This window comes from Anabrus simplex, chromosome 3, assembly GCF_040414725.1.
Source record: "Anabrus simplex isolate iqAnaSimp1 chromosome 3, ASM4041472v1, whole genome shotgun sequence".
NCBI lineage: Eukaryota > Metazoa > Arthropoda > Insecta > Orthoptera > Tettigoniidae > Anabrus > Anabrus simplex.
The window spans coordinates 345,168,358-345,194,358 of NC_090267.1; the positions used below are offsets into that span (position 1 = coordinate 345,168,358).

The 26,001-nt window shown below is 39.5% G+C and overlaps 1 protein-coding gene across 1 annotated transcript in view; it reads left to right on the plus strand.

Annotated features, from left to right (window-relative positions):
• Positions 1-1,194: 1,194 nt before the first annotated feature.
• Positions 1,195-26,001, plus strand: part of LOC136867325 (uncharacterized) — a 59,215-nt gene continuing 34,408 nt past the window's right edge. Inside the window, exons 1-2 of the mRNA XM_067144477.2 lie at positions 1,195-1,336; positions 10,455-11,324. Of these exons, the coding sequence (XP_067000578.2) occupies positions 1,335-1,336; positions 10,455-11,324 (872 nt within the window). The 5' untranslated portion in view covers positions 1,195-1,334. The remainder of the gene's footprint in view (positions 1,337-10,454; positions 11,325-26,001) is intronic.

The window sequence follows — 26,001 nt, forward strand, 5'->3', positions numbered from 1 at the left end:
TCGAAGTATCGGATCCCTTCCATTATTTTTCTCTGATTCGTGTTATATAGAGGATGTTCGACTCTTTGACTGAATGGTCAGCGTTGAGGCCTTCGGTTCAGAGGGTCCCGGGTTCTATTCCCGACCTGGTCGAGGATTTTAATCGCGTCTACTTGATTCTTCTGGCTCGGGGACTGGGTTTTTGTGTTTGTCCCAACACTTACTTATTTACTAATCCGGCGCTACAGCCCTGTGTGAGCCTTGGCCTCTTCTACGATAGTCCGCCATCTACTTCGATCCTGAGCGGCTGGTCTCCATGGGCGGATGTTCATTGCCCTCAGGTCGGCTTCAACTTCATCGCTCCATCTATTACGGTGCCTTCCTTGTCGCCGTCTTTTATCTATTCGGCATTTAACTACTTTTTTGGCATTCGATCTTCCTCCATTCTTTCCACATGGCCAAGCCATCGCAATCTCTGTGCCTTAATAAATCTAACTATATCCTCCTGATCTAATATGTTCTGTATTTCACCAATTTGTCCCAACACTTTCCTCATCATATTCAGACAACATACTACCGGTACACTACCAATCACCACGGAAATACACAATAGTAATTACATCCCTCCATATAGGGTTGATGTCAGGAATGGCATCCGGCCGTAAACAGCTCCAGATCCACATGTGTGACAGAGGTCACACCCGTCCGTACACCACAAGTACCGGTATACAAAAAGCGGGAGAAGAAGAAGAGTGTTATATAGAGGATAGCTGCCTAGTTGTACTTCCTCTTAAAACAATAATCAGCAATAATCACATAATAATCATCTCCACCTCCCATCCCTGATCCGCATCGTTTCGTATTTTGGGGGAATTACAGCAATTGACCAACCTTCCCCCGATTAGGGTTTGCTACTTTACAACAAATCGTAATTTTATAATGGTGTCAATATTTTTCATTATCAGTATGGTATGGGATTAGGTTTTATTGTACTTACATATCTGGAACGCGAATTTACATTATATTTTTTTCAAAGAACGGAGGAGGACATTTTAATCTGTGTGAACCTTGTATTCTTGTTGTTCAATAAATGTTAGTGGCCCTGTGGGACATGCACGTCAGGACGTCAGTAGCGTGGTAATCACTAATCACTGATTAGTAATCAGCAAATCAGTACATGATTACATGTTTGAGAAGACAGGTCGGACATTCGTAGTGTTTAGCATTCAGTGTTGAGTTTGTGGGGTACTTCATCTGGAGTATCCGCAGTAGTTCACAACAATTTATTTGTTTTCTTTTGTGACCTGTGCTTCAGCATTTGCAAGCCAGAGGGTCTAGCGTTATTATGATACATCATGTAAGTAGGTGGGATACAAATCTTTTGCACTTCGACGCATATTTCTTTTTAGGTTATGTTCTGTTCGGATTAATCAAGACGTCATTTTTACATGCGGGGTGTTTATTCTCTGCGTATTCAATCAGTCACCAATGATCTGCAATTAGGGCTGTCGCCCAGGTTTTGTAGTTCTTTACCTACAGCCAAATAAAAGTAGGGTCCAATAAAAGTAGGGTTCTGACGTATGAGCGCTGCGATCGTTCAGTCACCTGTTAGGCCTATTAATTTAACTGCGCATTTCCACGTGATTCAGTCGCTTAGAAGCTTAGAAGTTGCTTGCGTTATCCACACTCCTACGGTTAGTTACAATACTAACTGATTTCCTAGACGTTTATGCCATTTCTGTATAAAATCACAAATAGAATAAATTAACTGCCGGTATTGTAGCACTAATATCGAATGAGTTACGACTAAAGCATAATCAAACGTACCTTTCATCAAATCAATATACGAAAATTAATATTCCATACCGGTACCACACAATAAATTGGAGACGAAGAAATACAATGATAAGATTAGGAGATACTAAACAGATTATGCTAACCATAACTTTAAATCATTACTGGACTAGGCCCTACAGATAAACTTAATCACACAGGGTCTTCACACAAACAAATCTCATAAACTAATTTACAAGTGAAAGTACTTGAGACCGTCATCAACTATGTGCTAAGATACAGAAGTGTGGTTACAGGGTAAAGTGCCAACGCAGCGCCCAACAAATGACCGAAAGAAGAAGCAACTTAGAAGTACCCAGGCTAATAACTCCCTGTGTGTGGGGGCTGTAGAATAACATCCACAGTATCCCCTGCCTGTCGTAAGAGGCGACTAAAAGGGGCTCCTGGGGCTCTTAACTTGGGAGCATGGGTTGACGATCACGGGGCCCAATAGCTGAGTCCTGGCATTTCTTCCACGTACTTGTGTCAGGCTCCTGACTTTCATCTATCTTAGCCTATCCAGCCTCCCTTGGTCAACTATTGTTTTTTTCTGACACCGATGGTATTAGGTTGCGAATCCTAGGTAGTTTTTAATTTTCACACCCTTTATGGCCTTTGTCTTTCTTTAGCCAATACCTTCATTTTTCAAAGTGTCTGATCCCTTCCTTTTTTTTCCCTCTGATTAGTGTTGTAATGAGGATGGTTGCCTATTTGTACTTCCTCTTAAAACAATAATCTCCTCCACAACCACCTAGGCTAATATCTGTCATTATTTACAGCCGTCATTCCATGCGTAGGCCTACATGTATTTTAGCTGGTCATTTCCATGCATGTATGTAATGCAGTAATGTTATTACTTCGTTATAATGGTTTTGCTGAGTGCCTCTTTTCTTTATACATTATGACATGGATTTTTTTCTCGTCTAATATTATATTATTGTACTTCATGACAATATCATTACAGTACGGCGGCTAATAATATTTAAGAATGCATGCTGTTGGCTGATGGAATATGTAAATTTTTTAGCTTAGGGAAGCGGAAATAGAGTTTCATTACGAAAACTGATGCAGAAATGCCATTTGGAGATTCAGTGACAAATCGGCTGTTGGATATATCGCAATGCAGTTTGCCATTGTTTTCGTAGTAGTTCTTGTCATGGCTGCATCTGACAGAACCCTTCTCTTGTTGTACAAGCTTTAGCCTGTTCTTAAATTAATTCAGAGAAGTTGGACGTTCATCAAATATCTCCCTTGATAAATCAGTCCAGTCCCTAATTCTTCCTGTAAATTGTCTTCTTGAATTCCAACTTTATCTTCATTTTAGAATCCTTCCTAGTTTCAAAAACTCAACTCGAGCTTATTTGTCTACTAATGTCATTTCCACAGGGCGAGTTGGCCGTCTGGTTAGGGGTGCACGGCTGTGAGCTTGCATCCGGGAGATAGTGGGTTCAAATTCCACTGTCGGCAGCCCTGGAGATGGTTTTCCGTGGTTTCCCATTTTCGCACCAGGCAAATGCTGCAGCTGTACCTTAATTAAGGCCACGGCCGCTTCCTTCCAACTCCTAGGCCTTTCCTATCCCATCGTCGCCATAAGAACTATCTGTGTCGGTGCGATGTAAAGCCACTAGCAAAAAAAAAAAGGCATTCCAAGCCATCTCTCCACTGACAGTTCGGAACATATGGCTTATACTCTCACTATATTGGTATTATAAATTTACTCATTCTGAACTAATATTTGAGGTTCATTATGGGAATCAACATCTGTATTATCATATGTGGTATGTTTCGAGCTGTCAGTGGTGAGTCGGCTTGGAATGATATAAGTAGAAGAATAAGCTTGAGTGGAGCTTTTAAAAGTAGGAAGGATCATAATATGAAGTTAAAGTTCAAATTCAGGAGGACAGATTGGGGCAAATATTCATTTATAGGACGTGGAGTAATGGATTGGAATAAATCATTGGCGGAAATGTTCGACAAATTTCCAAGTTCATTGAAAATATTTAAGAAAAAGCTAGGTAAACAAATTATAAATAAATGTAAATATGAGATAAACAAATGATAGAGAATCTGCCACCTGGGTGACCGCCCTAAATGCAGATCATTGATGATTGAATGAAAATTAAACAGTAATAACGTATTAAGTAAAATTCTTGTCACTCACTCAAATGCGCTGTTGGTATGTAACGGTATCACTTTTTAATACTGAATCTGCAAAGTTCATGATTGCCTTGCCTGATCAAAATAAATAAATGTATATGAAAACTCACCGACAGACATGATTTCTCTGTCGGTTTTGAAACCCTTACACACTGACATTACACAATAACAGTAACTCTAACTAGTCTTCACCACCTTAAAGACCACGGGATCAGTGTTGCTAGATCAAAAAATATTTCAGAAGATAGGACTCAGAAAATTTTGGAAGATGTTTATATCCCTTCTTTTCTTCCCCAACTTTATAGATGTCATTCTTTATTATACCTCTAATATTTAAAGATAAATTCTGACAGCTAGGGCTGGAGGGAGGAGCATTGCTTGTGCTATTTCACGATGTTGCCACATTCCAGCATTCCTTTCTCTTACCCCTCGCTTCCGGCTCACTTGTTCCCTCGTTCGTTCAGTCCACTGTGTTCTGTTGTAGACTACCTGGCCAGACTGTGACTGACTTGGTCTCATGTTCCATTATCTTTAACAGGGGCTGGGCTGATAAGTTCAGATAGTAGAGCGCTGGCCTTCTGATCCCAACTTAGCAGGTTCGATCCTAGCTCAGTCTGGTGGTATTTGAAGGTGCTAAAATATGTCAGGCTCGTGTCGTTCCCTTGAGAGAGTCGTCAGTCCATCCCTTATTTCTGGTATGGCCAGCATGTCTCGTCTAGCCACCCAAGAGACATTAGATCCTGCCTTCGAATCTTCTGCAGGAACGTACTCCTTAGAGCTACTACGTCACCTCTCTCCAACAGCAGCTTCTTACTGTTAATAGTGTTATATTCAAAACCAAGGTTATGAACCACCTTCAGTAAGGAAGAGTAACTGCCTTAAAATAAGTCATTCGACAGTGTAAATAGCAGCTTTTGAATTGTTGGATGTTCCCTCGTGGAGTAGTAGCAATATATGTGATAGCGAATAGCATCCTCTTTATATGAATCCAGCTTTGTAATTCTGGAAGTTCTAGGCCACTTCTTTCCAGGCGTGGACAGTTTAGATAACCCCTCTTCTGAGTAACTCGTCACAGTACTTTTGCTAACTGTAGGAGCTTTGGCAGTGCATTCCTGGACTCTGGAATGGAATTAAGGGAACATTCCTTTCCGAAACATTCGTAGCCTCCTCTTCAAAGAATTCCCTTGTGGCACATATCATTTCTCTTCCTTGGTGATGAATAGTCACACCACGGCCGGCGTTTTTTTTCTCATGAGGTGGACGAGTCCTGGGCCTCCCTCCCCCTGGAGGAGTATTCATTAAACTTGAAATATATATTGAAATACAATAATTGTACGTAATTAGTATTTAAAATACCGTTAGATACTTACTTATTGATTGATGCTTGTTGTTTAAAGGGGCCTAACATCTAAGGTCATCGGCCCCAGATACTTAATAATGGCCACAAAACAGAAATAGAATGTCACTCGCACTGAACTGCTTGTGACAAGATTTAACTCAGAAGTGAGAGGTTTGGCAACTCCAAGCAAGACAAGCTGGCCAGAAGATTTATCTCCATGGCAACTGCAGTCGCCCCACCCTCGTTTCCATGGCAACCATATTCCCCACTCCCTTTATCCCACCCCGGCAGGCAGTAAATGGACCTCCCTCTAAGAACAGTCAGAATTCATATTTAGATATTACCGTAGAGGTATAGATGATAAAATTCTGCTCTAGGTTTGGAATGATGTGATTAGCAGCTGACATTTAAGACTGCAACATCATATGAAAAAAATTTCATGATGTTCCGTATTGACAGTTGTTACACTTGGTACCGTGAGTAAAATTCCATACAAGGCTAATGACAGATATAATTATATTTTCTTAATAATTAGTTATATCATCACAGTATTAGCACACGGGGCTAGTTTCAGCCAACTTGGGCCATCTTCAGCCATACAGATTAAAAAATTGGGATTAATTAAAACATTGGAATATATAAAGACATCTGAAAGGGAGGAAACACATTAAAATCAGTCGGTGGTGAAAAACTTGAGGATACTTGTGTCCACACGTCACAAAATATTATACAGCAGAATTTTTTTTTTTGCTAGTTGCTTTACGTCCGCACCGACACAGATAGGTCTTTTGGCGACGATGGGACAGGAAAGGGCTAGGAGTGGGAAGGAAGCGGCCGTGGCCTTAATTAAGGTACAGCCCCAGCATTTGCCTGGTGTGAAAATGGGAAACCACGGAAAACCATTTTTAGGGCTGCCGACAGTGGGATTCGAACCTACTATCTCCCGAATACTGGATATTGACCGCACTTAAGCGACTGCAGCTATCGAGCTCGGTACAGCAGAATTAAAATAATAGCAAGGTACTATGTAACGTCCAATCTTGACTTGCTTGGTCTTGAAAAATAACTTTGATACACTTGTAAATGATCAAGGGGGACATCTGTACTTATTACAGAGATGAGTAGTGGCCCAACTTTTCTTCTCTTATCAGTTTCTTACATTTCTGTTTAGTATGAATATAATTCCTTTGCTGTCTTCTTTTTTTAAATCTCTATTCCATTCTTGTCATGCTTTCTTCTTTTACTGCTTCTCTCCCCTTCTCATTTCACCATGGTGTCTCCTTTTCCTTTAATCTTGTTGATGTTCTAACACAGGCACACTCTACCCACGTTCAAATGCACTTTTAAAGTTGAACCATTCATCTTCCACATTTCCCTACTTCAGTAACTGGAATTTGTTGTTTCAGTCTCTCCAAAACTTCTTCCTGTACTTTCTTATCATTTAATTTCCACACTTTTATTTTACTACCTCTTGTCTGCTTTAAATTTTCACTGTTTTTATGTGGGTAAAAGATGTACTTTTAACAGTCATGAAAATTGTGACAGGGTTTCGAAGCATGCATTATTTAAAAAATTATAATGTAATTTTGTGTGTTACAGTAAAACCTCCCTATAACGGACACCTTCGGGACCGAAAAAAATGTCCGTTATGAAGGGGTGTCCGCCCGCGAGAGATTATGAAACCGGTACCATTAAACATAAGTTGGAACACAATAACCCATGTGAGGTGTCTAGTATCAAAACCGGCCAAGTCACAAAATTTACGAAAATGAGTTAAGGTTATAAATTTGAAGTAGAAGTATAGCACTATCAGGTAAAACAAGAATATGTTTTAAAATCATCCATGTCTTCATGTTATAGAGCACTGAATTCTCGGTCTTGCAACAGAATCGGCCAAGTCATGCAGCCAGTGAATTCAAAACCGGCCAAGTCAAGGAACGAGCGACAATCTTTATGATACAGCATTATTGTGTGGAATCTTGTGTTGTTACATTAAGCAACAAGGTGATAATATCAGTAGGCAAAATCGTTCCTTGTAATGTATATTCTCTGAAGTTATAATATTTTGTTTTTTGTTCGTTTGCAACACTGATTTACGTATTGGCGGGATTCTCACCGTCATTGGCGCCAAAGCAGTCCTATTTCCAGTGTGCTCGTATTTTGTCATTATTGTGTGCTGTAACGTGGATATTGTTCCAAGTCGAGAACTGAAAGATTTACTTTCATACCTTGAGAAATTGTACAAAATTGCAACAAAAACGGCCAAGTCAAAATTTAAATTAACAAAAAAGATGGGTTAATTATGAGTTAGATTTCTCAAAACAGCGGAACTTAAATATTAAACCATTAAGGATATAACTGTGAAAAAAAATCTTTTCTGACCATCATTGCTTTGTCTCTACAGGTTTTTCGTCCATATTGAAAAATATGCCTTGAGTGACTTGGCCGGTTTTGATACTAGACGCCTCATGTATAGTATGTGTTAACAATTCTCGCAAATGTACCTTTAATTGTATACTGTATACAGTATTGTACAATATACTGCACTGTACTCACATGAGAAAGTTGTAGATGGGCTGCTGCAGCTGCGATGCACTGTATTAAAGAGACATAAACACTTCTATGGAAACCTCTATTGAGCACACTGTACACTATTACCGTTCACCATGTTAAAATTAAAAAGAACGTATGTGTTTTTGAAACGTCAAATCAGTATGTAGATGTAGCAATATCTAGCACAGTACAGTAAAACATTAGCACTTGAAAAAATCCTTAATGTTCGTTTGTTTTGTCCATTTCGGTTTAGCAATGATGTTTTCACTATGTGCAATTAAATCCTGGGTCAAATTTACACCTTTTTCATCGTTTTGTTTACAATAAAATTCTTTCAGTCGCTTAACAATGCCGAGAGCCTCACTGTACGAGGTTATTGGCAGCACATTCATTTCCGTATTTTCTTCAAAGTCGTCATTAGCATCATCTTCACTCCCGCTTTTGTCAGAATCTTCATTTTTGTCCCTCTTCCCTTGGATTGACTGAAGAATCGTTTTCGTGTCTCCACTCTCACACTCTGTTGGAATATCTGAATCAATTTCGATATAGGTGTTCACTTGTACACTGTAACCTGCTGCATTAATCAACTCTTGTGTTGTTTCCATGCTGTTAGGAAGGGTATCCGATTCTATTTCGGGATGTCCACCACTAGTGGGAAACCCAGCTTTCAGAAAGCAGTTACGAATTGTTGAGGCCGTGACGTTTTTCCATGCATTGGTTATCCATGAAATTGCTTGGAGAACATTCAGCCCCTTTGTCAGTGTTTGAAGGATTACTTCATTCCTGTTAAGTTCTGATACTATGTGCTTCATCACTAACTGTCTGTACATAACCTTGAAGTTCTGGATCACTCCTTGGTCAAGCGGCTGAGAAACTGATGTTACATTTGGTGGGAGAAAGACGATCTTCACATTTTGCAACTTAATTGTATCCGGATGTGATGCTGCATTATCGAGGAATAATAACACTTTTCGCCCCTGGCATTTCATTTTTCTGTCCAATTGTCCTAGCCACTCTGTCATTATTTCTGTGGTCATCCATGCTTTCCTATTCGCTTTCCATTCAATGCCAAACTTCGTAACGTCCATATTTTTAAAACACCTTGGTTTTGCAGCTTTTCCTATCACAAGGGGCTCCTTCCGTTCTCCACTCATACTTGCACATAACAAGACAGTAAGACGTTCTTTCGCAACTTTTCCACCAGTACAACGATTTCATTTGAAACACAAAGATTTGTCGGGTAAAGTACGGAAAAATAATCCAGTTTCATCGGCATTCAAAATATTTTCCGGAGCATACCCGTCTATGATTGAAGGTATTTTTTCTTGCCAGTTGTCAACAACCTCCATATTAACACTGGATGATTCTCCGCAAATCACTCTGAAGTTGATACCATGTCGCTTTCTGAATCTTTCTAGCCAGCCATTCGAGGCTTTGAAATCTCCAATACCTAATTCTGTCGCGAATTCTAACGCTTTTGCTTGTATCATTGGTCCTGAGACAGGGACATTCTGACTTCTTACTTTAGCGAACCACTCTAGCGTTGCCTTGTCAATGAGAGCTCCACTACCACTTTGAAACAGTTTAATGCGCTGTTCGTTGCCATTTAAATGCCATTCTTACACTAGTTCCTCTTGCTTTTTCACAATTTCAGCTGCCTGTGTCTTTCCAATCTTAAACACTTCTGACAGTTTACGCACACCACACTTCTCACGTTTATGATAGTCTATTATGCCTACCTTTTCTTTTAAAGTTAAAAACTTCCTCGGAGCCATGTTTACACACACTTACTAACGTAAAATTGAACACATCAAAAGCCCGGGAAAGTAACCTGACAGTGAAGGTACGAATTCCAGGGCTGTCGAGCATGTCAGATCACACAACTTCCGGAAGTGATAGCGTAGCATAGTGTTGCCTTCCAAGAATGTGTACAGCCAGGATCAAAAGTTACAGTGTCTGTGATTCTTGGAAGTACCGGCTGTGCAAAAAGTAAGCGAATACATACTGTACTGGACACAAATACAGAATTTTTTGAAAAAGAAAGTGTCCGTTAGGAGAGGTTTAATTGGAGTTTCTCGTGGCTATGGTGTGTCCGTGTCCGTAATAAAGGGTGTCCGTATAAGAGGGGTAAATTACTCATACACAACATGGCATTTAATTACGGACCTAGAAAATCGTCCGCCAATGAGGGGTGTCCGCCGATGAGAGGTGTCCGTTAAGACAGGTTTTACTGTATATGCACTGGAATCCTCTATTCATGAAATATTCACTGAAATCATTATAAAGTTAGCAGTGAAATAGAGGTAAAATAATTGCCACAAAATCACACTCCTAACGATAGTATTTTATAAGTATTTGGAAACCGTGTAAGTTTAGTTTAATTCAAAATGTAAAACATGACATATACAAACATGTAAGAAAGGGAAGATTTTAATATGTGGGCTCTCTCCGGCTACCCTGAAGATCTGGATACTTTTAATTGTTTAAGAGTGAGGAAGCTATAAAGTCTGAAATACATGTATTGTTGTATAGACCTATCTGATAGTTTATATCTGTGTGTATAATATGAAATTTTATTTCCGTTTTTCAATAGGGCTTCCATTGAGGATCTTGGTGACACATTGGAGAACTGTTCATTGGAAAACCAAATCGAAAATGAGTTTCAAAATTTGCCTGATGATGAAGCCAAGGACTTAGTGACATCTCTGAAATCCTTGGAATGTCCATTTACATGGAAACCCACTGTTGAACTTCCAGTAGATACACTTATCAACAAGATAGAGCAAAAGATTGAAGACATTGCAGAGGATGAAGAAGGAGGATTCCTGTGGCGTACATTCGTCTTAAACTTGGTGCTGTGTTACGAATATTACCGTAAGGGTTCCGTTGATATTGCCTTATCGAAGCTGAACAAGATGGAGAATATTCTGAGGAAAGGGAAGGAAAATAGTGCCAGTAATTCCTGTAGTATAGCAATTGGTGGAGTGGAGCATATACATCTGTCATGCAGCTGTTTCTTAAAGTTACAGAAATCTGATAATGTTGAATCAGTATTTCACAAAATAGATCCTTTCTCCAACATGAATGATAGAAACAAAGCAAGCATATGGGGTACCCGAGCTGCTGTATATATGGAATATGGCTATAATGGAACAAAGAAATCCCTTGAATATATTGAAAAGGCCATTAAATTGGACGAGAACGAAGCTGAATGGCATTTTTTACGAGGAAAGGCTCTTGGCAGAAGTCGGCGGATAGATAATTTTAATGAGGTACCTGAAGATATTGAAATTGAGTCTTTAAAAAGAGCTGTCGATTTAAGTCAAAATGTTTCATATATGATTTTTCTGGCTCAGGTCTACAGAGAGAAAGCATATATGTTATATACCCTTCATAAGGATGATATGAATAAGTATAAATCTAAGTGTGAAAATATGAACAATGATTCCTATTCTCTATTCAAGTAAGTGTGCATTGTTTAAATGTAATTGCATTATTTTAGATTTTCTTGTTGTTTTTGGCTTTTAAAGAATGTTATGTAGACTAATAGAATAACTGGCACATTAATCCATGGCCTAGTAATTTTCTAGCCCGTCTCAAGTCTAGAAATAGTGTTTAATTTACATGGTATGATGATAAACGGGGTTGAAAGTCAGGTTGTGAGTTTCACAAATAGGAAAAGTCTCTTGGTTTAAATTACTGCGTTGATGAGGTGAAAGTTCCTAATGGGAATCATTGTAAGTACCTAGGTGTTAATATAAGGAAAAATGTTTATTAGGGTAAACACAAAAATGGGATTGTAATTAAAGGGTACATATCTCTCCACATGATTAAGAGGCTATTTAGGGGTTGTAGTAAGGATGTAAAGGAGAGGGCATATAAGTCTCTGGTAAGACCCCAACAAAAGTATAGTTGCAGTGTTTGGGACCATCACCAGGATTACTTGATTCAAGAACTGGAAAAAATCCAAAGAAAAGCAGCTCGATTTGTTCTGGGTGATTTCCAACAAAGGAGCAGCGATACAAAAATGTTGCAAAGTTGGGCTGGGAAGACCTGGGAGAAAGGAGACGAGCTACTCGACTGCGTGGTATGTTGCATATTACAAAACTCAGTATTTGATCCGTATTGAGGCTCAATTATTGTGAAGAATTTAAATGCCTTTAAAAGTCCACCTACTGAATACAAAATAGACTTCATGTGTTTGTTTATTAAGTCACATTAACACATGATACATTTTCTATTTCTAGTTTACTAAGGCAATTTTGACCATGTAAGTTATTACTTATGATATTAATGGTATCAATGATAAGAATATTAGAATATAGGAATATTAGAATACACATCTTTAATATCATACAAACACATCATTTAATCAGAAAAAATGTGAAAGTCTTTTAAGTTTTTTTTTTTTTGGAAAAATCTGATGAATTTCTCAAGGGAGAATCGTTGTGAAACTTATAATATTTACTAAGAAACTTATGAATAAATACTATAGTGCCATAGGTAGGGCTATTTCTGAAATTAATGATTGGTCTAATGGGGACAAGATAAGGTTGAGTTTAAAATATTTAGAAAACCGTCATTCTCGGCAGTAACTATAAAAAGCACTTCAGCTCACCCTAACAGTCAAAATGAGCAACTTACTATAGTTTGGTACATTAGGCTTTTGACATTTCTCTTTTTAAATTAGAGGGAGATAAGGAAATTTGTTTTAGAAAATATTTGGCTAAATTTAATGGTTATAATTCCCATATGATCAAATTAATCATAAAGAAAGTTCAGAGGAAACATTTTCCTAAACTTATTCCCGAGTTCCAAGATAGTTAAATATGCAACTTTTATTTATGCTAGTCCAGATATAATGCAGATTGCTAATGTTTTCAAGAATATAAAATTAAGATGGCTTTTTCAACTAAAAATAATAATCAGTCACTTTTATTTAATCATAATGAGGTGAATAAAAAAATCAAAATTTTTTCAAACTCGGGAGTTTTTAAGTTGGACTGCAGGTACTGTAATGCATCTTACATTGGTCAAACTGGTAGATCATTTGTCGTAAAATATGCAGAACATATGAACGCTAAAAGCATCGAAAGTTCTCAGCCGTGAGCCAGCACATGGATATTAATGTAAGGGTGTATTCTGCCTGAAGGCAGGTCCGAACCTCCGCAGAGGTGTGCCTGAGCCAGAGTTTACATACAGTGGGGTGGCCAGTTCCTTTCCGCTCCTCCATTCCTTTACCCTCCACCAACAGCGCGTGGTAACCCATCCAAATCTTGACCACACCCAATGTTGCTTAGCTTCGGAGATCTCACGGGATCCGGTGTTTCAACACGGCCACGGCCATTGGCTGTGGATAGTAGTAGGCAAGTTTTCACTATCGTCAAGCAAGATTTGAGTATTCTAAAGAATGTAACCAAAGGGAGTTTAATGAATACAACTGAAAACTTGTGTATCCTCTTGGACCAGGGACATAATAATAATAATAATAATAATAATAATAATAATAATAATAATAATAATAATAATAATAATAATAATAATAATAATAATAATAATCTAAACAACACCTTAGAGTTCAAAAACCCATTGTTTAAAATAATACCCCAAATTCTTAGAATTCTCGGAACGAATAAAGTAAGCGTATTGATGAAAAAGAAACCTCCATTCTCCAATCAGATAACAGTCTATCGTCTTACTAGGTCAACTTCCCCCACCCCACCTTTGTTACACAACGGAACCCAGCCAGTCATCACTCACAGGTATCTACCTAGATTTAAAATGCACACATGTGAAAACAAGTAACAGCAAGGACGGCCGTTGAGGTTGAGAGGGGGTGAGTACATGTTCTCTTATAATAACGATTAGTATGTTTCTGCTCACAGTTTCAACTGTTCACCAATATATTTTTTCGTTCATTGCAGACCTTTTCTATACAAGGCAAGATCTCACTGCATTTAGTGTCTTTTGCTGACCGTTTTTTCAAGCCTTGCCTTTGAGAGGTCCTCTCTGTCCCATATAGTTAAAACTTTGCCTGGATTTTAGCATGAAGAAAATTTTGTAATGCAACAAGTGCTACGCATTAAGTTTTTACTTCAAACTACAAGATTTTGGAAGAACTTTCTTAAACGGAAAATAGACCTATTTTAAATCTGACCAGTTTTTTAGTGGACCAATATGATTTTATTGTAGTTATTGCATGTTTTTTCTTTCTTATATTTGTTGATTTTTGTCTCTAGCCAGGCTACGGCTGAACATGTCCTCCACTTCAGGACAAACCATGTCCTTGTGTTAATATGACTTAATAAACAACTAAAGTGTATTTTGTATTGAGTAGGTGGACTCTCAAAGGCCTTTAAATTCTTCACAATAATTAAGTGGTATGTTCCGAGCTGTCAGTGGAAAGATGGCGTGGAATGACATTAATAGGCAAATAAATTTGATTGGTGTCTTTAAAAGTAGGAAAGATCACAATATGGAGATAAAGTTGGAATTCAAGACAATTGGAATAACTTACCAAGGGAGATGTTCAACAAATTTGCAATTTCTTTGCAATCATTTAAGAAAAGGCTAGGAAAACAACAGATAGGTAATCTGCCACCTGGGCAACTGCCCTAAATGCGGATCAGTATTAATTGATTGATTGATTTACAGCTAATTGTAGGTTCTCATAAATCTTACATTTTAATTTATTACTTACAGCTATACATAAGTTCCCCTGAAACTTTTATTGTTATTATTGTTGCTGCTGTTCTTCTTCTTAGTGTTATACCGGGGTTACACCTTCTCCGGCCAGTTAAACTGATGTTATGCAAGATACTTGGGTTTTTAACCATTAGATACCTCTGTCATCAGTTTTGTTGCTCCCCCTAGCAGGTCGAACTCTAATTTATTAAGAAATTTGTATTTTAACAGGTGGCAAACCTTAAGCTTTGATGTTTGTTTTGTTAATGTGTAAAAGTTGTCAGCACTTCTGCTGGTTCCTTCTTCGATAGTAATCAACCAATCAGAAACTTGTAAATATTTTTGCTAGCCAATTGAAATTGGGGGTCTGTACAGGAATCCAGCTTATCTGTAAAGAGTTTTGGAAACTTCCCCTCAAAATACTATAAAAGCTGGGCGCTTTAGGGCCGTGTTTTCATCTTCGTCGCTCCAGTTTATTGAGTGTGGTGTGTCTTAATGGAGGCAGGGGCTGCGGATGGCTTTTGGAAGGCTCAGCAAAGCAAGATAATGGCAGAATTTTCATAACAAGTGATAGCTCTGGCAGATTGCTTGAGCGGAAGGTTTCAGACCTCTTTTATTTATGTAAAGTTCCAAATTTGGTGGTTTAAATGTAGAATTTTGGCAAGTCTGAGGACTCTGTTCTATTCCCTACTGGGAAACATGTTCTATTCCCTAGTGGGAAACATGTAAACTAAGGGAACAAAAAGTGATTACCCTCTGTTGATTCCCAGTCAAACTGGAATGGGGCGACTAAGACTTCTTAACCTCAAAATTTCTTTACACTATTTTGGCATTTAATGTTTCTTCTTTAGTAACCCCTCTGTAGAATAGGCTTAGCCTCTGCGTCATTGGGCCATGAATCCACTTAGGGTTTTTAACCATTTCTATAAGAGGGTAAGAGTTTAGCCTCCTATCATTTTGTTTGTGGCCAATTACGTATATCCTTTTCCTTTTATACTAAGGCCATATAGTATGGGCAATCTTCCCTCTATTTATTAGATAGTAGTTTGTAGTGTGAAGTTCCTTTTAGGAACAGTAAGTTACAGTATAAAACTGTTGAGCAGTAGATAATCCCAAACCAGGTCTACATGACTGTAAATACCTTATTTGAAGATTGTCAGGTACCGTATATCCTTGTGTACTATAAGAAATTCATGCCTCTGAGAGGCTGGACTATATTAACTTTTGGAGCTCAGACTCCTAGGCTATGTAAGTTAGTTGAGCAAACATGCTCTTATAAAATAGTGTACCTCTTTATAATGCTCATCCCTTTGTATATTATCGTGTTGATAATTCTCTCTAGTTTTTGTACCTGATTTTCAAATGTATAGTCCACTGTTGTTATTGGAGCTGACAAGATCATTGTTATTCTATTTAACTGTTATTTGTTCCAAATCTCCTATCTAAAAGGAAAGAAATAACATTTCGAATTTCGTTGTGTTAATTTCTACTCTTGTTAATTACTTGTCCACTCATTCACCCCTCACGCTTCTTATCCCTCTGTGAGCCACGGAAACCCCCAAACAAATATTATTATTATTATTATTATTATTATTATTATTATTATTATTATTATTATTATTATTATTATTATTATTCAGTCTTGTTTTTAAATGCTGTTCTTACAAGCAAAATAACTGAGCATCTCTATGTCATTATTAGGATATTATGAAATCCCTACAATCCATGATATTGCTGAATTGCTTGTATCTGTGCTGCCCCGTTCACTTCATATATTAGGTATTTGACCATCTGTAGAAAAGATATCCTTGACAAATTGTGAAATAATTTCCTTTAGATGGCAATATCTTTGGCATTTTAACACTTGACATGAATCACACATGAATAAATTAAAACTTGCACTGGGTAAAACAAATCTAACAAGCACGTGTGTGTGAGTTAGGACTTGGGCATTTCAAGAACCTGACTGAAATGTGAATTTGTACCTACTACAGTGATAATGCCTTCCCCTGTCATCACAAGCCTATTGAGATTAGAAGCAATGTCTCATCATCACTCTCTAGGTATTTGGATTTTCAAAGAGTATGGATGATGATGATGATGATGATGATGATGATGATGATCATGCTTAAGATTTTGTTCATCATCTGTAATCTCAAATGCTGAAATCACTCTAGTATGAAGCAGCACAATAGATTTATCACAGACTGTAATGAAGTCTTCAAGTTGGGTTCCCACAGGGCAGTTTGAATGGTGAGATAGATGCTTAAGATTTTGAATTGCATCACAGTAGCAATCAGCATTTTGTACATAATCCCATCTTTTGAGTGTAAGCTTGGATCTAGGCATTCCAGTTCTTATCCTATTACGGGTCTTCCAGGCAGGCCAAGATTGTGAAGTATGCGCTGGTGATCCTTCCGTTGGTTGACAGCAGTTGGATAGTGTGGACTGTTGCTGCCAGTTCCTAAGAACGCTTGGTGTGGCTGGTGCCGGCCTGGTGTTATTAATGAAACTCTTCAGTGCTCTGAGATGGAGTTGTACTATTTCATGATCATAGAGAAATAACAGTTGCCCACCTCTTGTTTGAGTTTCTCAGTTTTAGCTGCTACTTGCTGGCGGATTAAAGGTGGAGCTGTGCCACAAGTGTGGTATAGCTTTTTGATGTTTGTCGGTTTGAGGCAGCCAGAAACTCCATGGCACATGTCGTTCAAAGCAATATTCACTTTCTTGGAATGGACAGAGTTGATCCACACAGGACAAGCATACTTGGGTGTAGAGAAAGAAAGTGCCAAGGCTGTAGTTTGTACAATTGCTGGATGTGCTCGCCAGCTTGACCATGTTAGCATACATAGTAAATTATTCCTGGCTCTGACCTTCATACTGACAGAATTACAGTGTTCTCTAAAAGAATACACTGATGTTCTCTAAAAGAATACACTGATCAATCTGCTCCAAGGCTTTTGACAAAAGGGATGAACTGAAGTTGCCTTCCTTTCCATTGATGTTAAGTTTGTAGATTGAAAAGTGTAACCTGTGTTGTCCTGGGATTTCCTCTAATGTATGGACAATCCATTGAGGCTGGATGGAATTCCAACACACAGACCGTCAACAAAATAGGAAATGTTTGGTATTCAGTCCAATAGGTTGATCATTAGTGTAAATATAAGAGAATTGGTGTAAGGACATTACCCTGTGGGAGACCATTTTTCTGGGTGCTCCAACGATTTTCCTTGCCATGAAGTGTCACTTTGAATCTTTTGTTCAGTAACAAGCATTGAATAATTCTTGTAAGTTTGAAGTCTTCAGTATTTAAACAATATGTGGCTGAGAATTCAGTGGTTGATTGTGATGTAAACAGCAATCAGGTAGATAAAAATAGCACCAGCTACAAGACCCCTCTGAAATCCATCCTCAATATACTGAGACAAGTTCAGTACTAGGTCTGCACAATTGTTCAGGTCTGAAGCCTGCCTGTTGATTAATCAGCTTACTGACGGTCTGCACAATTGTTCTGGTGTGAAGCCTCCCTGTTGATTAATCAGCTGACTGACTACAAGAGAAGTCATTCAAACAGTTTTAAAAGGTGACTCAGAGAGACAGGCCTGAATTTCTTGGGGTTGTCTGGTGTCCTGCCTGGTTTCAAGAGTGCCACCACTTTTGCCTCTGAAAATGAATACACCAATTGAAGAAATTAGTTAACCAAAATTGCACCAAAATTCTTGATCTCTTCATTCCTAATATTATCTAGACCTGCAGTCTTTCCTATTATGAGCTTTTGGATGGCATTTTTGACTTCCTCAGGGATAATATAGATGTTGATTCCCATAGGGAATCTGAAATATTTGTCCTGAATGAGCAAATTTATAATACCAATATAAATGGTCCGTTATTGGACATTATAAATTTTCCAGCTAGCTCATTCTTGGTTGCCAGCGTTTCGCCCTCGTGTGCTAGGGTGGGCTCATCAGTTGGTACCTAGCACACCTACCAATACGCTGGCTAGTGCATACCGTGGAGGCCACTGCGTAGGCTAACTGGAGCCACCGACAGTGCCAATGCACTAAGAGACTTTGTCTCATCACTAAAAATTGATACCTGCCTGGCCATCAGATGATATAGATGTTGATTCCCATAGGGAATCTGAAATATTTGTCCTGAATGAGCAAATTTATAATACCAATATAAATGGTCCGTTATTGGACATTATAAATTTTCCAGCTAGCTCATTCTTGGTTGCCAGCGTTTCGCCCTCGTGTGCTAGGGTGGGCTCATCAGTTGGTACCTAGCACACCTACCAATACGCTGGCTAGTGCATACCGTGGAGGCCACTGCGTAGGCTAACTGGAGCCACCGACAGTGCCAATGCACTAAGAGACTTTGTCTCATCACTAAAAATTGATACCTGCCTGGCCATCAGATGATATAGATGTTGATTCCCATAGGGAATCTGAAATATTTGTCCTGAATGAGCAAATTTATAATACCAATATAAATGGTCCGTTATTGGACATTATAAATTTTCCAGCTAGCTCATTCTTGGTTGCCAGCGTTTCGCCCTCGTGTGCTAGGGTGGGCTCATCAGTTGGTACCTAGCACACCTACCAATACGCTGGCTAGTGCATACCGTGGAGGCCACTGCGTAGGCTAACTGGAGCCACCGACAGTGCCAATGCACTGAGACTTTGTCTCATCACTAAAAATTGATGCCTGCCTGGCCATCAGATGTGTAGATGTTGATTCCCATACGGAATCTGAAATATTTGTCCTGAATGAGCAAATTTATAATACCAATATAAATGGTCCGTTATTGGACATTATAAATTTTCCAGCTAGCTCATTCTTGGTTGCCAGCGTTTCGCCCTCGTGTGCTAGGGTGGGCTCATCAGTTGGTACCTAGCACACCTACCAATACGCTGGCTAGTGCATACCGTGGAGGCCACTGCGTAGGCTAACTGGAGCCACCGACAGTGCCAATGCACTAAGAGACTTTGTCTCATCACTAAAAATTGATGCCTGCCTGGCCATCAGATGATATAGATGTTGATTCCCATAGGGAATCTGAAATATTTGTCCTGAATGAGCAAATTTATAATACCAATATAAATGGTCCGTTATTGGACATTATAAATTTTCCAGCTAGCTCATTCTTGGTTGACCGAGCTCGATAGCTGCAGTCGCTTAATTGTGGCCAGTATCCAGTATTCGGGAGATAGTAGGTTCGAACCCCACTATCGGCAGCCCTGAAAATGGTTTTCCGTGGTTTCCCATTTTCACACCAGGCAAATGCTGGGGCTGTACCTTAATTAAGGCCACGGCCGCTTCCTTCCCACTCCTAGCCATTTCCTGTCCTATCGTCGCCGTAAGACCTATCTGTGTCGGTGCGACGTAAAGCACCTAGCATAATAACATTCTTGGTTGCCAGCGTTTCGCCCTCGTGTGCTAGGGTGGGCGAAACGCTGGCAACCAAGAATGAGTTAGCTGGAAAATTTATAATGTCCAATAACGGACCATTTATATTGGTATTATAAATTTGCTCATTCAGGACAAATATTTCAGATTCCCTATGGGAATCAACATCTATATCATCTGATGGCCAGGCAGGCATCAATTTTTAGTGATGAGACAAAGTCTCTTAGTGCATTGGCACTGTCGGTGGCTCCAGTTAGCCTACGCAGTGGCCTCCACGGTATGCACTAGCCAGCGTATTGGTAGGTGTGCTAGGTACCAACTGATGAGCCCACCCTAGCACACGAGGGCGAAACGCTGGCAACTAAGAAATGAGCTAGCTGGAAAATTTATAATGTCCAATAACGGACCATTTATATTGGTATTATAAATTTGCTCATTCAGGACAAATATTTCAGATTCCCTATGGGAATCAACATCTATATCATCTGATGGCCAGGCAGGCATCAATTTTTAGTGATGAGACAAAGTCTCTTAGTGCATTGGCACTGTCGGTGGCTCCAGTTAGCCTACGCAGTGGCCTCCACGGTATGCACTAGCCAGCGTATTGGTAGGTGTGCTAGGTACCAACTGATGAGCCCACCCTAGCACACGAGGGCGAAACGCTGGCAACCAAGAATGAGCTAGCTGAAAAATTTATAATGTCCAATAACGGACCATTTATATTGGTATTATAAATTTGCTCATTCAGGACAAATATTTCAGATTCCCTATGGGAATCAACATCTATATCATCTGATGGCCAGGCAGGCATCAATTTTTAGTGATGAGACAAAGTCTCTTAGTGCATTGGCACTGTCGGTGGCTCCAGTTAGCCTACGCAGTGGCTTCCACGGTATGCACTAGCCAGCGTATTGGTAGGTGTGCTAGGTACCAACTGATGAGCCCACCCTAGCACACGAGGGCGAAACGCTGGCAACCAAGAATGAGCTAGCTGGAAAATTTATAATGTCCAATAACGGACCATTTATATTGGTATTATAAATTTGCTCATTCAGGACAAATATTTCAGATTCCCTATGGGAATCAACATCTATATCATCTGATGGCCAGGCAGGCATCAATTATGAGACAAAGTCTCTTAGTGCATTGGCACTGTCGGTGGCTCCAGTTAGCCTACGCAGTGGCCTCCACGGTATGCACTAGCCAGCGTATTGGTAGGTGTGCTAGGTACCAACTGATGAGCCCACCCTAGCACACGAGGGCGAAACGCTGGCAACCAAGAATGAGCTAGCTGGAAAATTTATAATGTCCAATAACGGACCATTTATATTGGTATTCCTCAGGGATAATCGGTATATCCGGACAAGAAGATTGAGCAGCTACTGGTTGGATGAGACGTGGGAGTCTTTTTCTGCATGGATTTACCAGGCTTTCCGTTCATGATGAGCTGCTGAGCCACTTGATCTGTAGTAAGATTATAGTGGTCTGCATTGTGTTGTAGGGGCTGCCTGGCCAAGGCGGTAAAGGCGTGCTCGGTTCGCCCGGAAGGACGTGGGTTCGAATCCCCGTCAGGAAGTCGTAAAATTTAAGAAATGAGATTTCCACTTCCGGAGGTGCATTTGGCCCTGAGGTTCACTCAGCCTACACCAAAAATGAGTACCAGGGTAGTTCCTGGGGGCAAAGGCGGCCGGGCGTAGAGCTAACCACTCTACCCCATCAAGTGCCGAGGTTATGGATAGTGGAAGCCTTTACCTTCCACCCCTCCAAGGGCCTTCATGGCCTGTAGGGAGATGACTTTGACTCTTTGCTTTGCTTTGCATTGTGTTGTAAGCAGTGAAATGGCGGTGCTTTGCGGCTGCACTTCAACATTTTTTATTTTTTAAATGCTATTTGTTCGGGGCGTTCACCTATGAAGATCTTTGGCCCCTACTTGCACCATATGCGAGGAACCTGTGTGTATTATGTAAATGGTGGAAGTGTAAAGTGTTGAATGAGAGCGTTAAGGATGACACAAACACTCAGTCCCCAGGCCAGGGATATTAATCATTTACAATTAAAAACCCCTGACCCAGCCGGGAATTGAACCTGGGGCTACCGGGTGACAGGGGGACATGTTGCCCCATACACTACGGTGCTGAACTTCAACATATTGATCTCAGAGATGGTTTTCTGTCATTTTTCTCTCTTTCTTTTAACTATAAGCTCATTGAGCTTGTTTCATACGCTGATAACCTCTTCAGAGAAAGGATTTATGCTATAGGTAGTATGTAGATCTTTTAGTAGTGATTCTTTCTCCTTAGTTAGTCCTGGATTACACGTTCTTCGTGTGGTCCTAGGCACTGTCTTTTTATAAGATATGCTGTAGGCCTATAGCAGTAGTGAAGTTTGGTATCCCTCACAGTTGGTGATGATATTTCAACAGCAGAGTTCAGCTGTAGTTTGAACACCCCTCAGTCAGCCTTATTGAAATTGAAATGGGGTAGGCTTGTTGAGTACAGGAGATGAATGCCAGATGTAATTCAGCATATTATGGGTCAATGTTGGCTGCTTGGGAAGCAGTCACCCATAGTTTTGATACACTGAGTTCTTATACTAGTGTTGTCTGGGTTAGGGTGACTAGACATGCACCTGCTCATGAGTGATTTGGACTGTTTGGGGTTGTATATGGCACAAATCATTTGCTTCTGCCCATCGCTCAACAGCTTCCCCATTGTCATCAGTCTTAGTATATCTCCAGCTCATAGTGTGACTGTTGAAGTTGCCTACAATGATCTATGGACTTTGGCTACTGAAGTTTGTACATCCTGTATAGGCAAACTGTCTTGAAGGTGGTTTGTAGAATGATATTATAGTGATGCCTTTGATTTCTATGGTTAGAATTTCAGCATCATCCTTCTCACGCATGACTGTGGACAAGATTGTTAGTCCAGGTTGGCAGAAGACAGCACTACTGTGCATAGAGCTTGGATGGTGGATAATCAGTCATATGCCTGGAATAGCTGATGGTCGCTATGGTGAGTCTCCTGGATACAGAGGATGTTGCACTTGGTTTTCGAGCTCATGTCAGTCAGTACTTCCGCTTTGCTCTATGAGAAGCCTTCAGTATTCAGAGACATTAATAGCTGATTCATTTTGCCCTGAAAAGGGCAGATTTTTAGAAAAGCTACTCATTTCAAAAAAACAAACAAAAAAAACCAACTAAAATTGATTCCTACTAATAATGAGTAAATTTCATAAAGTACCAGGTGGTCATATCACAGTCTTGAAGCTCTTGACGTATTTTCCTTATATCTTGGAGACCATTTCATTAGTTAATAATTCTATCATCATTAACTATGTTCTAAAAATGTAGACAAGTTGAAATTTCATTCAGTGGCTCCCGACTAGCATAAACATATGCAACAGAAGCTCTGATTAGAATATTGCAAGTATTAATGTGTTGGAGAGCTAATTCCCATGCGGCATTGTTTTCAAAAATACAGAAAGACAGTAGTATATACAGGATGTATGTGAAATACTTTCAACAAATGCCAGAATGGGTACCACTGAAATGCATCAACGATTCCTTCTACCAGCAGGTTGGTTGTGGGAATGAATAAGCGTCCTCCAGAGGCTTGTTCTATTATTGTTGAAAGCAATCCCTCTTTTTCCTCATCTTCTGACATGTTGTATCTAACGCAGTCGAACGTTTTTCTGTCAGGGTGGTCTCCCATAGCCTTTAGTAGTCTGTTACTTTATATACAGGGCATCAGATTGAGTGGTGGAATGCCTCATCCACCAATTGTACCATTACAAAAGTCTTATCCTCCACTAAAGCTATCATTAAGGACTTCACCGTAACCCTGGCAAGGGGCTCTTGCAAGGTACTACCAGTTTGGCCTGCTGGACCAAGGTATTTTTAAAGAGCTGTCACTCCTTTGTGCAGTCACGTGTTCACTGTCATGATGACTAAGGTCACATGCACAGTCATTCCAGAAGCTTCATAACACTTTCATACAACCAAGTATTTCTTCAAAATGAACTACAATGAAACCTATAAGTGGCCATTGACTATTCCATGGAAAAAAATTGTTTTTCAGAAGAGTAGTTGCTTAAAGGGGGGAGGCATTTTTCAATAGCATTGGTTTGTTTTGTTTTGTTGAAGCAAAATGTATGGGATTTACTGCAGTTTTTACAGTATAGTACTTTACTAGCACAGTACAAATTTTGTAACCCCAAATCCCATAGCGCAAATATCCCGTAGGGTCATGGCCTGCCAAGCATCTGCTGCTCAACCTGAAGGCTTGCTGATTATGAGGTGTCATGTGGTCATCATGACGAATCATCTTGGCAATTATTTTTGAATTCTGCTGTCTCACTGTCAGATAGCTCCTCAATTGTAATTACTTACGCTGAGTGGACCTTGAACCAGCCCTCAGATCCAGGTAAAAATCCCTGGCCTGGCCGGATTCAAACTCAGGGTCTTTGGGTAAGAGACAGGCATGCTGCTCCACACCCCAGAACCAGCAGACAAACTTTATGCCTAACCTTTTACTTTCCTTCAAAAAATCAAAAATTTAACTTTTGTTTTATTTTCATTGACCTTCTTTTAACAATTTAATTTTCCAAATTGTTCACTCATTTTAAATGATCTTTTGATTTTAAAATGGAATTTATCTGAGTTCTGCTACATTTAAATTATTTTCTTATTTCCTTTCCAGTAACTAATTTTCACTATCGCAGATCATTTTTACATGATTTTCAAGAGATAGTATGCTTCTCACATTCTTAGACATCTCTAACATCACAAAACATCAATTGAAATAAACTATTATGACACACACCCTCTTGTCCCTGTTTTTAAAACTTTACTGACCAATTTATGTAAACTTCTAACAAAGGTCAGTGGGCTTCCTTCCTCATTGGTAGTGGGAATTCCAGAGTTCATTAGGTATGCCTGGCTCAGTTGATTACTTGCATATATGAAATGCAGACCTTTTGCAACAAAACTGTGGTAAAGGGTGTCTCTTGCCAAGAACTTGGTAAGGACTTGCTAGTCATAAGTCTTTATCATGAGTGTTATACTCCTCCAGATTTCAATGAGAAGTGGTCCTTTGAAAAAAGTTTCGACAGTGGGGTCACATGAGGCGAAAGGACGAGGAGATGCTGTCTAGGAGAATAATGGGCTCGGTAATGAGTGGTAAGAGAAGTAGAGGGCGATCAAAACGGCAATGGTTAGAGGGGTGGTTTTAAACGGAGGTACAAAATACCTATGAGATTTTAAGTCAGTTCCTTTAAAAGGCAGTCTTTAAGAGGGGTGGCTGCTTAATAGGAGTGGTCTTTCAGACATGTTTCACTGTACTTTCCAGATACTGCAGTCGCTTGAGCTCGGCCAGTATCCAGTATTCAATAGCTAGTGGGTTTGAACCCCACTGTCGGCAGTTCTGAAGATGGTTTTCGTGGTTTCCCATTTTCACACCAGGCAAATGCTGGGGCTGTAAAATAAGGCCACGGCCGCTTCCTTCCCACTCCTAGCCCTTTCCTGTCCCATCGTCGCCATAAGACCTACCTGTGTTGGTGCGACGTAACGCCAATTGTAAAAAACTTCCCAGACATGCTGCTTGCTCAGTTTTTATATTCAAATATTCGATATAATTATTTCAGAAAGGTACTGGTACTCGGTATGGGTAGATAAGGATAATTTAGGAATGAAGTGATCAAATATAAACTGGTTTCGACAGTGGGTTCACGTGAGGCGAAAGGACGAGGAGATGCTGTCTAGGAGAATAATGAGCTTGGTCATTAGTGGTAAGAGAAGTAGAGGGCGATCAAAACGGCGATGGTTAGACACAGTTTTTTAAAGATTTATATTTAAGAAATATTGAACTAAACAAGGCCATAAGCTAATAATAATAATAATAATAATAATAATAATAATAATAATAATAATAATACACAAATAATTCAAAACATTTGGCAAACTGAAAAGCTCCCAGATGATTGGAAGATTGCTCTAATCCATCCACTACATAAAAAAGGTGACAAATCAGATGTAAATAGTTATGGAG